General features: G+C 40.8%; 1 protein-coding gene across 2 annotated transcripts in view; it reads right to left on the bottom strand.

Moving 5' to 3' along the window:
- Positions 1-13,669, bottom strand: part of tbc1d22a (TBC1 domain family, member 22a) — a 119,245-nt gene that overhangs the window by 73,359 nt on the left and 32,217 nt on the right. Inside the window, exons 7-9 of one of the 2 annotated variants that reach the window (XM_034578222.1) lie at positions 11,767-11,895; positions 9,770-9,832; positions 3,900-4,014 (exon numbers count right to left, since the gene is read on the bottom strand). In XM_034578222.1, coding sequence (XP_034434113.1) covers positions 3,900-4,014; positions 9,770-9,832; positions 11,767-11,895 — 307 coding nt within the window. Of the gene's footprint in view, positions 1-3,899; positions 4,015-9,220; positions 9,287-9,769; positions 9,833-11,766; positions 11,896-13,669 lie in introns of both variants that reach the window. The other variant, XM_034578221.1, reaches the window with a different exon arrangement.

The raw sequence follows: 13,669 nt of genomic DNA, 5'->3' as shown, positions 1-13,669 counted from the left end.
AACATGGCAAAAGTGCAGGAGGTAATTTTTTTTTTTTAAATAAAAGGACAAGATGTTGAATATCCCTGGTACGTTTGAATGTCTTCTACACAGCTGTTCTTAGATGCTCTAAATGTAACTGTATAGAAACAATTGTGAGATGTTGCCCGATTGATGTTACCTGATTAAACTTAAGTCATACTTTCTGGCAATAGGTTGAATTGAAAATTGAATTTGTATCTCAGGCCTCAGTTGATTATCTTAATCATCGTCATTCAAAAATTAATTCAGATATTAAGAGATTCAACTTCCTGTTTTCAACATGTCTTGTCAAGTCATATTTCCTGTATTTATATAACCTATTATAAACAACAGAAGTTGAGACAAAGTGTTTGACAATCATGGCAAAAGAAAAACAACACAAGTATGGATAAAAGAAAGTGAAAACAGCGCAATTGGGAAATGGATTAAAAGATAAAAGTCAATGAGATAAGACATTAGCAGAATCATGAGACAGAATCAGGCTGAATTACATGCAAGATTAAAAAGGTTGGTTTTTAAATTAGATTTAACATTGTCGATAGCAGGACAAGATGTGGGCCGCTCCTGAGCTCGCAAAGGAGGGAGGGGAAGAGAGAGGAAGGGATGCACCGTAAACGAAAAAAGAAAAACAGAATGCAAAAATAAAAGACAAGAAGTCAGAGCAAAAGAACAAAAGAGCACAAGAGCATGAGGTGGTATATCTCAAACTTTCTGCCCCTCCAAAAAGGAGCAGAATTAGGCCCACCTCATGAAAGAGCCAAAGCTCACTCCATACCAGAAAACAAGAGACAACAACAACAACAACAATGCGGCTCATCACATCATCATGTAAGACGCCAGCCAGGCACGTTTGAAGGTTTGTTGGCTGTGTATGTTGTTCAAGGCTCATCAGCACATGGAGATGCAGGGGAACAAAGCACGGGGCGATGCTTTGATGATCTGACACTAAGCCCGACTCACCCACAGAGAACGGCAAAGAGAGAGGAGAAACAAATGCAGACAGAGGTAGGGGTGGATAAAGAAAGGAGTAGGAAGAGGGAGGGGTGAGAGAAATGGCAAACGAAACACGACACGGGAGATATGTAACGATGAGAAGGTGAAAGACGAGAGAGGATAAATGAAAAAAAGAGTCACTGCTTTATATCAGTCGATCACACAACTTGTCACGAGGGCTCAGAGACACGTAAACACTTTCTTGATGATGTATCATCCTAATAATACACTTCACACGACAAGAAATGTATCTATGCAATCTACTGTTTGTATTTTCAATTTAGCAAATGAATCATAACTAAAGATTAAGAAAATAACCGTTACACATCATTTTCCAGACCTAAACACGCTGTCCTCTGATGTGGTTTCTTGTAACCAAAATAGGAAATACGACAAAATACAGACTGGCACATAATCCCAAGTAATATACCATGACATTAACTAATCATTTCGTTTCTAAATCATTCCAAACTCCTTTTTGTTTGAAGTTGTTTCTTAAATTTACTGTGGAAATGTTTTGAGACATCTTAACGGGTTTTGTAAGTTAAGTTTGTAGGATCATAATGGATTTAATAGCAGTCACTGTTATGTAGAAGATGTTGATGGTTTCAAGTTGATGAAAAATCTTCTTTTAGAATATACACCAACTTTCCAGCTGGCTAAATATAATATTGTCTAATGAAACACAGCAGAGACAAACACAACTCTGAAGGGTATGGTTTGTGTTGTGGTTTGCTTGAAACCGTTATGCTGAGGTGTTGATTGAATTTTGGAGGCTGCACTTTAGTCTGTGGTGTTGTTGTGAAGTAAAACAAAGTAGAAGCAGAAAAAAATGCTTTGAAAAAACAGGCCCTCATTTTCTCTGAGCTTTACTCAGGTGTTGTGTTCCAAACAGCAGTAAATAGAAGCACTGGAGAGTCCGAGACAAACCTCTCGCATGCTTCCCAGCATCTAAAACATGTGGATCCTAATTGTGTCTCTGCGACTACAATCGGTCCGAACTAGATAAGGTGCTGTTCAGAGCATTGTGGTTTCGTAAAGCTTTTTTGGACCAAAGCATCGCACAAAAAGCTAAATAAGCAGAGAATATGTATAGAAAAACTCTTCACACAAAGAAGGCATGCAGAGGCATTGACTTCTTACATTTCCCATGAACTGTCTGCAAAAACACTGATTAAAAACAACAAACTGTTTTCTTAGCGCTGGAGAAAACTCACAAAAACTCACAAAAACTAGGAAAAAAATATGCAGATTGTGAAAAATATGGAGGTTTGATTAAATATATTTTCTTCTGCCTATTTTAATGCTCTAGACTTTTTTGTGTATCTGATGTACAAAAATAGAATTATTAATGTGGTTCAAAAAAATGGATACAAATAATCCATACAGTATATTATGATGACTGACACATAACTCAGATCATGACTGCATGTCACTATTGTCTTTTCTGTCAACCTTCTGGATGGATGATGGTTTAACGAAGACATGTTTGAGTAGCTCGTCTGTTCTGACAATTAAAATCACCCTTGAAAGACAGACTGTCTTCATTTCTCCTCCAGCTGCTAACAGATGTGGGTATACTGTCACAAGCATGAATTGTGGAAGTAAAACAAGCAATCATCTGCGTAGATGTGGCACATCCTAAACACACACAGCAGGGGGAGACTCTAGAGAGAACAGTGATGTACATGAACTGGGACGCTTGAGACTACACATGGCGCACTCTCTCTCTCTCTCTTGTATAACTTTTAGATCAAAGTTATACAGTTTAACCTTTTTTGCTACAGTTGCTGCAGTAAATATAGTGCAAAGCACATTCACACACCCGTAACAAATTCATTGATAAAACATGCACATCCACAAATCAGTGTGTCCACTTTTACAATGAGGGTTGCACACCTGCAGGATATTCACATGGATATTCTTCTTGCAAAAACACAAGTCAACAACTACAATCCCTTGACTCTGCCGCTAAGAGACACAAACGCTGTTTCATTATGCATGCTCTCCCTTTCGGAGAGCAAAAGGGATTTCGGCATTTTAAGTATTCGGCGTCGAGCCTGAGGCAGGATTTGTTCAGAGAACCCCATTGGTCAATAACATTAGTTCTTTGAGTTTTAAGGGCAGAGTCACACATAACGTGAATGTAGCAGTTAGCTGATGTACCAGCTTACCGTTCACTCCCAATCTGTGCGAGGGAGGAGGCACATTTAACATTCGTTTCCTGTGGTGAATCAAATCCACAGCATGGTTTTCGCGTGGAGTTCAACCTTGGAGAACTTTGACATATGATATTCGTTTCGCATCCATGTATATCTGATCATCGTGTAGGGGTGCATTACTGCCACCTATTGGACTGGAGGTTTGTCACCAAGTAACTGGGCATCAGTTCTACTTATTAAAACTGTTGTTACTTTTCCTCCTGCCATCCACAGGATTAACAAGGAACTTTGAGGGTTTTCTTTTTTTTTTATGGGCATTTTCATAAAATTGATAGGACAGCAAGTTTGAAAAGAGAAAAGAGGCAAAGATAATGTTGCTGGAAGAAAAGAGTCTACAAAGCTAAAAAACTGAAAAGACAGGAACAGAGGGTACAGAGCTGTAGGTGGAGTTCATTTGCCAAAACGTTGTGAATAATGAAACTGTCTCAAAGGTCCAATGGTTGATTCCCTGTGACCTGTGGTGGTGAACCAGTATGTAAATCCTAAGTCTTGCCAGCAATAAAAGGTGCCACCCTGCACTGAGAACTGCAGCATTTTCAATTGAGGGCCGGCAAAAGAAATACAAAAAATGATCCTCACTTCAGATCCCACAAAAGACTAGGAAAGAGAAAATGGAAAAAAGAGAGAGGGAGAGAGAAAGAGAGAGAGAGAGATGGCACTCACCGATGTATTCAAAGACGTAGACCACGAAGAACGGCGTGACTAGGTCGTTGATTCCTTGCACGTAGCCACTGGCGGGGTGCCGGATCGCCCAAATAAACAGGATCCGCTCGAAAATCTTACACACACGCACAGAGAGAAAGAGTCAAAACATTAGTTAATGAAAAACACATACATTTACATTACACAGACAATAAGTCAATTTAGAAAGCTACGAAATAGATGAGCAATGCATCTCTATTTTGTAGAGAATCTAAAGTAGAGAAGATTGAGTAAAAGAAAAAACCTATTTTAACAAATAACCATCTGGCAAGTTCTTTGTCATAAGTTCCTGCCTAATCTTTCCTCAAACAAATGATCGTTGATGATGAAGCAAAACTTTCACATTCACTGAACTCTTCAGCGGTTATTCTCTAAAAAAAAGAGAATAAATTATAACTCTAGAGCTCAAACTTAGGCAATTGGAATTACAGGTTATAATCATAAGAGCGTATATTTCTGAAAGTGTGAGATGTGTGGAAAGCAGAAATTGAGGCATGCCATGCTAATTTAGAAGAAAGCAGCTGAACTGAAGCACCTTACTTGCTGTGGGAGTCTGGCTGTACGACTACAGATGTAGAAATCAATTTTTAAGTTGATATTTATTTGTTATAAACTAATGTGGATTAAATGCAAATTCAGACACTGAATTTGAATTATCATCATCTCCTTTGTCTTTGGATGTACGTAACATTAAAGGCATCCTTTTGAGATTTTGACCACTAAGAGTGCTATAGAGCAGTTGTTCCATGAGTAGACAGTCCACAGAATGCCTGTTGGCGGCTGTAACATGGTATAAAAAGCGTAGCAATGTGCTAACAAAGAGTAAGTAAGATAGAGGGAGAGAAACTAGTCTTCATGTTATGTAGTGTTAAAAATAGGTATATGTATATTCTATAAAAATGTAACCTTTACTTCTTTAGAAGAAAGCTGAATGGCACAACAGCTCTGCACTTCGAGACTGTTTCTTAATGACAAACAAAGCATCAGAAAGACTTACTTACGTACGATATGACTGATATTTAATTTTGCAAATACCTTTTTTAAACACAAGTTTTTATACTTTTAAACTTGGCTAATCTAATGGAGACTGCTGGCCGTTATTTTGCACCATAACTCGGGAACAGAAGGGGAGATTTTGTTCATGCTGGAACTCTCTCTCTCAATATTTTTTTGCAAGGCAAACACTTCCATCTTGGTTATGGGTGGCTGTTTAATGCTGTCAGCCCCAGTGAATTAAAGGACACTTGATGTTTAGCTTGTTTTTCTGGTGCATATGCTTTCCCCCAAAATACACAGACACACACACACACACACACACACACTCTCTCTCTCTCTCACCTTGCTGTGCCACACCCATCAAGCGCTCTCTTATTTTTTGGGGATATGTTGTGTTTCTGTCACTTTCCAAATAACCTCATAGCTCATTGTTTTATACATAAGCACAACAATGTCGTTCTTTGGAAGCTGCGCGCGCCAAATCTCTCATTTTTATTTGTTAAGACAGCTTGATTGGTAAGATGCAACTCTCTCTTGCTTCTCACTGCACTCTCTCCTCCAAACACCTTCACCTGCCTCGACACCCCACACCTCCTCATCCCTTATCAAAGCCCCATCCATCAAACAAAGAGAGGTGCTGGTGCTAGCATGGGGGGAGTAATGGGACTTTCTTTTCATGCAACCTCAAACGCTGACATACATATTTCACATTTGGCGCCAACACACAGAACAACTTTGAGTGAATCTGTGCACGTACACATGCTGCCCACATCCACTTTGGTATGGGCAAAGAAACCCCCCTCAGTGTTCTTGTGTGTAGTGACGTTTGTCTGTGAAAGACTAAAAACAAAGGTATAGGGAAACTTCAGATTTGAGTTCAGTCAAGCCTAGTCTTCACTACAGCAGATGGGTTTTTTTATGGATTATTTTCGCCTCTGTTTATTAAACAACCTTTGTTTTACTAAATATCACAGTCTAGACAAGAACATAAAAACAGGTGAAAGTCTACATCAACAATTTATCAAATATCAGTGAACATATTGAGCATGCTCAGTGAGCTGAGGCTACATCCATACTACTACGTCATTATTTGAAAATGGCGATTTCAAACTAAAACAATCTCTGACCACACGTGCATTTTGACTGCGTGTCAGTTTTAAGCCCCGTCCATACTAACGCAAATCAAGTGACCACTCACGTACACTGGGCATGTGCATGCTTCAATAACAGCTTGTCTCTTACTCGTGTTAGCAGTTGTATCATTGTAAAATACAGAATTCCACTGCACAATAGCTGCTAGCAAAGACAACAAGGGTTAGCAACGCTAGTAATTGATAATCTATATTGCTTTCTACACTGGCAGCCAAGGCTAATGCCGGTTGTTTTCTGCAATTGTTATGATAAACACAAAGCAATAGTGGGCATGAGCGAAGTAACTGTGACGTCACTGTGTCCTAAATGCTGTTTTAAATGAGCACATGCAAACACAGAAACAGTGATGCTGTAAATCTGCACTTTGGACGGCATCTTTACAAATATTGTGAAGACGAAAGGCCCAAAGACTTTTTTTTAATATCCACAAATGTGTGGACAGGGCATCTGTCCTCCAAGGACAGCAAAACAGATTCTTGCAAATTATGTTCGCCTGATTTTAATTTCAGATTCTTGTCATAATCTCTTAGACAAGGAATCTGTTTTCCCATGTTTCCTGTGTCAAGGCGCTATGGCTCATCCCATTAGTTCCACACCACCAATACTCCAATAATAAGGGTAATCTCAAGAGGTAGACAGATACAAGAGGTGTTGTCAAGTCTAAAAGTCTTCAGACTAAAAGAAGGGCCAGAGATTTAAAATGTAAGCCCACTCTCAAATCATTAAATGTCCAACAAATGAAACAACAACCACTACACACTTTCTTTCTGCTACGATGCACCCGGTCATTCCAAATGCATCACTTTAATGATTGAAATGAAAAAAGGAAATGTTATTTGTTCTTCCTCCTTCCTTTCTGCCTATGGTCAGGATTCGGAGGCAGAAGTGTACGCTTTCTTTCCACGTCGGGAACGTTGTAATTGCTGATTATCAATATCCTGTCAAGACTGTATTGTTCTCCACAACAAGAAAAACTCAAAACACTTAGATAGCACTTAGGAAATATCCCTTTCTACCCGAAAATGGAACAGGTTGTTTCGTCGCCTTCCATCTACACAAAATCTAAGCGAGCCCCGTGGGAAGGAGGGGGCAGAGGGAGAGGGGAGGTTGGCAGAGACAAACAAGTTAATGAAATGAAGCAGAGGTGATTTTCAGGTGGCGCCGCAGCAAAACCATATAAAAAAGGGGGTCTTTGGAGTCTGTTGCATACCAAAATATATGAGGAGCACGCTGCTTGAATATTTCAAAGCTCACCGGTGGCTTTCATTGGAAAAACAAAGAGGGAGGGAGAGCTGGTGTGTGGGGACAGAGAGGGAGAGAGATGTTGGTTCTGGGAGAGGGGAAAATGAGGTGACAGGCAAAACACTGTACACTACAGTGTAGTCGTACATACTGAACATGAGATACAAGAGTCGGCCTCGTCATTGTCTGATATCATTTTTTCCCCCTCCTAACCTCCCTGGTCGCAGCCCCGAGTTGCATCCAGTGCGAGACTGGGGCAATAGAAGGTGGTGTTGCCTGGGGCGCCATGTGGGACTGTGTTTGAGGGTATGAGTTAATGTGCCTGTTCATGTGTGCGCCTTAGTGCACAGATCACAGCAAGCCTCCTCATTTCCCTTTTATAATGCATGCATTTGTATATCGGTGTGTGTCTGTGTGCTTTCAGGAGTGTGTGTTCTCTCACACACCTATGTGTAGGTGTGTACACAGAGCAGTCCAGAGCACTGGCCACCTCATTAGCCTGCACCTCATTATGGGATTTTCCTATCGGTGTTTTCAGTTCTCTGCTTCTCAGGCCAGTGGTTCTATGTATGACAGGACCTCCCAGAAGCACTGCAATAATAAGATCAGCTTAACCCCATAGATATGAATGGCGTCGAGTTAATTTCCTTGTTAAGCTGTGTCGGGAGAGGAGCCCTGATAGTCCCTCAGGCCTGATGAGCCAACTTCCTACACAAAAGTATTCTTATTACAGCTGGAACATAAAACACCATATTTACATTTCAAGTATTTAAGCGACTCTGTTCTCCCAAGCAACTTAAACTGAGTGAATATATACAGATTCTAGAAATGTCTGCCTTGCTGTGTGTTTTCTTAATGTGCCCTAAATACCACTGATAGTTCCTGTTTCATCAACGTAATGCTTAAAAGGTCTTTCAGATAATTAGTTCTTATATCCCCCGCAACACAGCACCCAACGGTAACAAGACATGCTTTGTTGTGTAGAACAAACAAAGTAGAACAAAGAGATATGAGTGCTAAGCAGAGTGAAAGTTTATGTGGATCTGATCGTGTGTAGACTCCAGGTATGATTGGATTCCTCTGTATGTGTTCTAAAGCTACATCCACACTACTGCATTCTCCTTCGAAAACGGACCTTTGAAAACTGCTGACCCTGTTTAAGTTTGAAAACATAGGAAACTTGAAAACTTTTTCAGTCTCCTATCACACTTTCGTAAGAAAACAACGGGCATTAGCCATTGGCTACTACTGTAGAATGCAACGTTGCTTACCCTGTTAAATTCTGCATATTACAATGACACAACTGTTAATATGCGTAGGACACAAGCCATTGCTCGAGCAATCTCATGTGTAGCCTAGGTCTTTCTGCAACTAACAAATGCTTCCGATGTGCGAGTGGTCCCTTGATATGCGTTTTCAGGTGTGTTAGTATTGACGGGGATTAAAACTGATACGAAGCCAAAACACTCGATTTGACAGAGATCGTTTTAGTTTAGTTTTAACACGGTTTTAGTAGAATGGATGTAGCCTTAGTTTGTCTTTCTGTTTGTAAGTGTACGCATGCCAGACCATGCAGTGTGCTGAAGCAAAGGTTTTCCCGATTCAAACTCCAGAGGCAGACTGGGAACTACAAAAAACATAATTGGACATCTTCAATTTTCCTTCAGTTGTATGATTATACTAATGTGACATGCCACTGATACCATTAACACACCACATACTGTCATTTACTCTGTCTGTGTCTGGGTGATTTTTTTGTATCGTTAATTACTTTGATTCAAGTCACTGGTTGATGCCAGTATACATCTGCCTGAAAGCAGAGGAGGGAAAACCCTGCCAGGTGAGGTGGTGTGTGTGCAGAGGAGGGATTTGGGGATTGGGGGTGGTCTCACCTCTTGGACAGAAGCTTGTTGGAAAAGAGGAATAAGAGGATTAGTTCTCGGTATGTCAATGTGAATCTGCAGAGAGAAAGAGGGAGAAAAAAAAGACAAACACTGAAGCAACGGGCAGGCTAGCACAGATCTGGCCATTACAGGCAGTGACAGAGACAGAGAGACCGCAACAGTTAGTGGATTGGTGTCCTTGATTGAAGGCAAACAGGGGGTTTTGGTGAATCTGAAATGGATAGCAGCCATGGTCTCTCGTATGTGTCTATGAATGTCAAGCTGTCTCTGTGACAGAAGGTGTTTGCAATGTGTGGTTTTGTGTGTGAGGGAGAGACCACGTTTGCACCATTTCAGAGCGTCCACCCTGCGGATGAACAGGACAACAGGAGGACAGATTCGTCAGAAGGGAGCCAGACGGATGCAGGACAGCGACTGGAGCCAAGCCAGCTGAAACGGTCCAGACTGGACGGCGGACTGTTTGTGAGGGTGTGTGGGGCTTGACAGGACTGTAGGTCGAGTTGTGTCCACAGAACCTGTCCGCACTGTCCACCTTACCTCTGTCACCTTTGGCTGCAGCACCAAAGACTCAGGACTCATCCTAGGAATGTCTATGTGGATCTAACATGGGAGAGAGATGTTAGACACACACTCACACAGACTTTCACTCACACACACACAAACACGTGTAGAAGTCCCTTCATGCACAAACTGTATATAAAGATGGGCAACATGATGTCTCCCCAAAAGTAAAGCTGAAGTGCCTCGATCATCTGGTTGCTGGCTGGACTATAAATTATAAGCCCCACCACCTCTATGTTATTAGATGGCCAAAATAAAGTGAAATACATAAAATAAGTTGACTGACTGGTGATTGGTTGATACCAATCAATACCACAACTCTGTCCCTCGATCGCCATATCCCTATCCGGGATATATAGCAATTAATTTCTGGATAGTGAGAGGCTATAGAGACATCTGCTCCTATATATACTCTCCTCTGTGTGCGTTTGTATTATGTTAATTATGGGTGGATGTATGATTCACGATAAACAAGAGTAAACAGTAAAGTGCCTTGGTTCTCCTCCCAATGCTAATCTGCATGTAAACCAGTTTTGGCCAATGATCAGCTCCCTCCGGATGTTTTAAAGAAGGGAAGGAGCATATTTACTCTTAAAGGGAAATTGAGTCTTTTTTTTTACAGTGGTGGTCAAATGCATTGTTTAATGGAGCTGAATTTGTCGTTTAAAACACACAGCACCAGACCAATCTTTTTCTTCCGATGGCTCAAAAAAAGAGCAAAGATAGATTTTTTTTAAAAGCACTTTCTCTTGGGATGCAATGAGACTGCAGCATGACTTCAAAAGGACTACAGTGCAAGCTGGGACTTCCACAATGGAGATATCCATATGAATCCGTGCACACCCATACACACAAGCTGTTTTGGCAAATCACCAACAACATACATATATGAAAGAGACAGATGGACAGAAAAGAGAAAATAAATCGACTGTGGATACAGATGGAGACTCAGGGTGGATGATGGACCCATATTGACACAGACGTTTACAAACTGAGAATGAGACACACATATGTATGCAAATGCATCTACAGACACTTAAACGTAAAGACAGAGTACATACAAATCTGCCGTCATGTGGGATTAGAGCGCCAGAGAAACATATGAACAAACGAACATAATCACACAAACAAATAACGAAAAAATTCTCTAGAAATCCCTGTCAACACAAACAGTGATGGTTGTGCAGAATTTACCCCAAAAAATTAAAATCATCCAGACGTGATCCAAATAATCTTCAAAACAAAGTGTGCCAGCTTTCTGCCACAGCGTAGAGGAGATCAATGGGAAATTGGACGGAGTGTGAGGAATGTGTGTTTTTGCTATCGACAGCTCACTTTGATGTTTCTTATCTGCCTGAAATGAATAGGAAGTAGTCAAGTGTTAAAAAAGAGAAAGAGTATGTGGGGGAGTGGGAGAGAGAGTGAGAGAGAGAGGGAGAGAGGGAGGGAGGGAGAGAGGGAGAGAGGGAGGGAGAGAGAGTAAACGCAGATACTGTTTTCAAAGCCAAATATAAGTGCTCATTTAAGCAGCTCTCTGAAGCTCGAGGCGGGTTGCGGTGACTGTGAAAAGACCGTGAACACACTTCCTCCATGAGAGACACACAGACAGACACACAGACAGACAAAAGTCCAATGAGTACATGAGGGAGAGGAAGAAAAGGACATGAAAAAAAACACAATTTCTCGTTCTAGTTCTCGTAATCCTTTCTGCAGGGTCCAATCCTGTCAGAACACATACAAACATACACATACAAAGCTTTGTGTCCTAAGTCCGTGCTGAGGAAACACAATAGGGACAAGAAGTTTTCATGGAAATTGAATCCTTTGCCGTCTGTCGATCATTCTGTCCTTCATGCTCTTGGATTCAGAGAAGTGTTTATTAAAATGAAAAGTCAAATGTTGAAGAAATGATAAAACACACATGTGAACAGTACTAGGAATGTGTTTGTGTGTGTGCTTGTATGCGTACGTACCTGTCTGTATGTGTCTTGATGGTGTTCGTCGTTGCGGGAGTCATAGTATTGCTGGATGAAGCCGAAGTATTCTTGTCTCTTCCTCTGTAGGACGCTCTCTCTCCTCTCCGCGTTGGCAGGAAGGTAACCCTGTGGAAGAGATGGAGAAATACGGATGAAGAGAGGGAGAGAAAGATTTCAAGGAGAAGAAGATGAAGAAAGTCAAAGAGAAGACATAAAAAAGTGTAATGAGGGGATTTTTTTTTTTTTTATTGAACTGATTTCTGACTTTGGAACCTACAAGGAATGGGAAATATTTGAGCAGTAAGAGCTCAGTTTGAAAGTAAAAATGGAAAATAAAGCTTTGATAATATTTGCATATTTGCTGAGAGATGGATGAGAGGACTGATACCACTCTGACGATCTCTACGCTCTGTCTGCCAGTTAAAGATCTGCTAACCCCGTTCAGACCTGGTATTAACATCTCTCCTGACTGATCAGAGAACAGGTGCTCAGTACTAAGTGCAGGTCTGAACTCACCTAAATGCGTCCTGGCCAAATTCTTTTGGCAGTGTGAATGCAAGTGCATCCTGGGCACCATATGAAGGAGCACCGACTCAGTTGCCATCCTCTGACTTGCTCGAGTTTCATAAAGAATCAAATTCATTTCTACACTCCCACACACTTATTTCTTTGTGGCCACATAATTTTTTTTTGGGAATAGGTTAAATCTTATTCAATAGCAGAGCAGCGCAGGACATTGATTCACTCAGTCCCTCCTGACTCCACGCGTTCTCTCTCTTTACATCTCTTGCTTTCAACGGACACACAGACACACTAACACATCGATGGACACAGATGTAGAGACCTTTAAAACTGGGTAAATACAACATCATTCGGTCTTCAGTAACAGAAATAACGTACACGTGTTTGTAAATATGGGAGACACTTAAAGACGCATTTCATTGCCATGTGTGAACAGATGAACTTAACACTATGAACTTTTTTTTATCTCTAGAAACACTGAGGCTTAAAAACAACAATATCTGGTTGTATGGGGAGAACAGTGCATGTAGCATTTTAAAGATGTTAACAGGCTGTAAGCTCTGGACAGAGCCAGTCGAGCTTTGTTCTGCTGTTTCAAGTCTACACAAATCTAAATGACTGCTGGGGAGGCTAGAGTTAATCTCATATAAATTGCAGCAAGCTTTTTTAAATAATTTCCCTGAAATCTTAAATTACAACTAAATGCACATATTTGTAAACTTTTGTTATGCCTTGTGGCAGCAGTATAGGCTGAAATAAAAGCACCACAAAGTCACTGGTGATAGTCTCCAAACTAATAAACCTGTCTGTTTTAAAAAACACTGATATTCGAGTGGGTTCCACATGGGACTCGTTAATTGAGATCCATAAATACTCAGTCAGACCATCTTCCCAGAGACCGCACAGTGTTTCATGTCTCAAGCTTATTTATCCGTCAGTATAAACGATTTAATGAGCCTTTATTTCAAAACTCTTGTTCTAAACCCTCATCTTGTTCCGAGTCTTTTAGCCAAATCAGAAACCAAACGCCACCACCAGGGACTACAAAGTCTATAAATGACACACCTCACTTTGCAAAGAAAACTTTCTGCGGCTGCTTACCCAAATGCTTTCTGCTTCTTTGGGGAGGTACCTTTCCCTCTCTGTGTGTGTGTGTGTCTTTATGTGTGTTTGTCAGACAGTTTGCAAGTATACATTTGTGAAAGTGTGTATCCTCCTTGTGCAGTCAGGCTTATGCAACGATGAGAAAGTCCTCTCCAAACTGAACAACAAATCTGAGGTCTATTAAAAGCGCGAGCTGGGACCAGGGGCTCTGAAATATTCACAAAGTTAAAATCTTCAAAAACACGACTCAAACATGACTGCTGGCCCTGAAAAC

This window comes from Hippoglossus hippoglossus, chromosome 23 (genome assembly GCF_009819705.1).
Source record: "Hippoglossus hippoglossus isolate fHipHip1 chromosome 23, fHipHip1.pri, whole genome shotgun sequence".
Taxonomy (NCBI): Eukaryota; Metazoa; Chordata; class Actinopteri; order Pleuronectiformes; family Pleuronectidae; genus Hippoglossus; species Hippoglossus hippoglossus.
The sequence above is the reverse complement of the archived record's forward strand: the minus strand, read 5'-3'. Positions and strand labels throughout refer to the sequence as shown.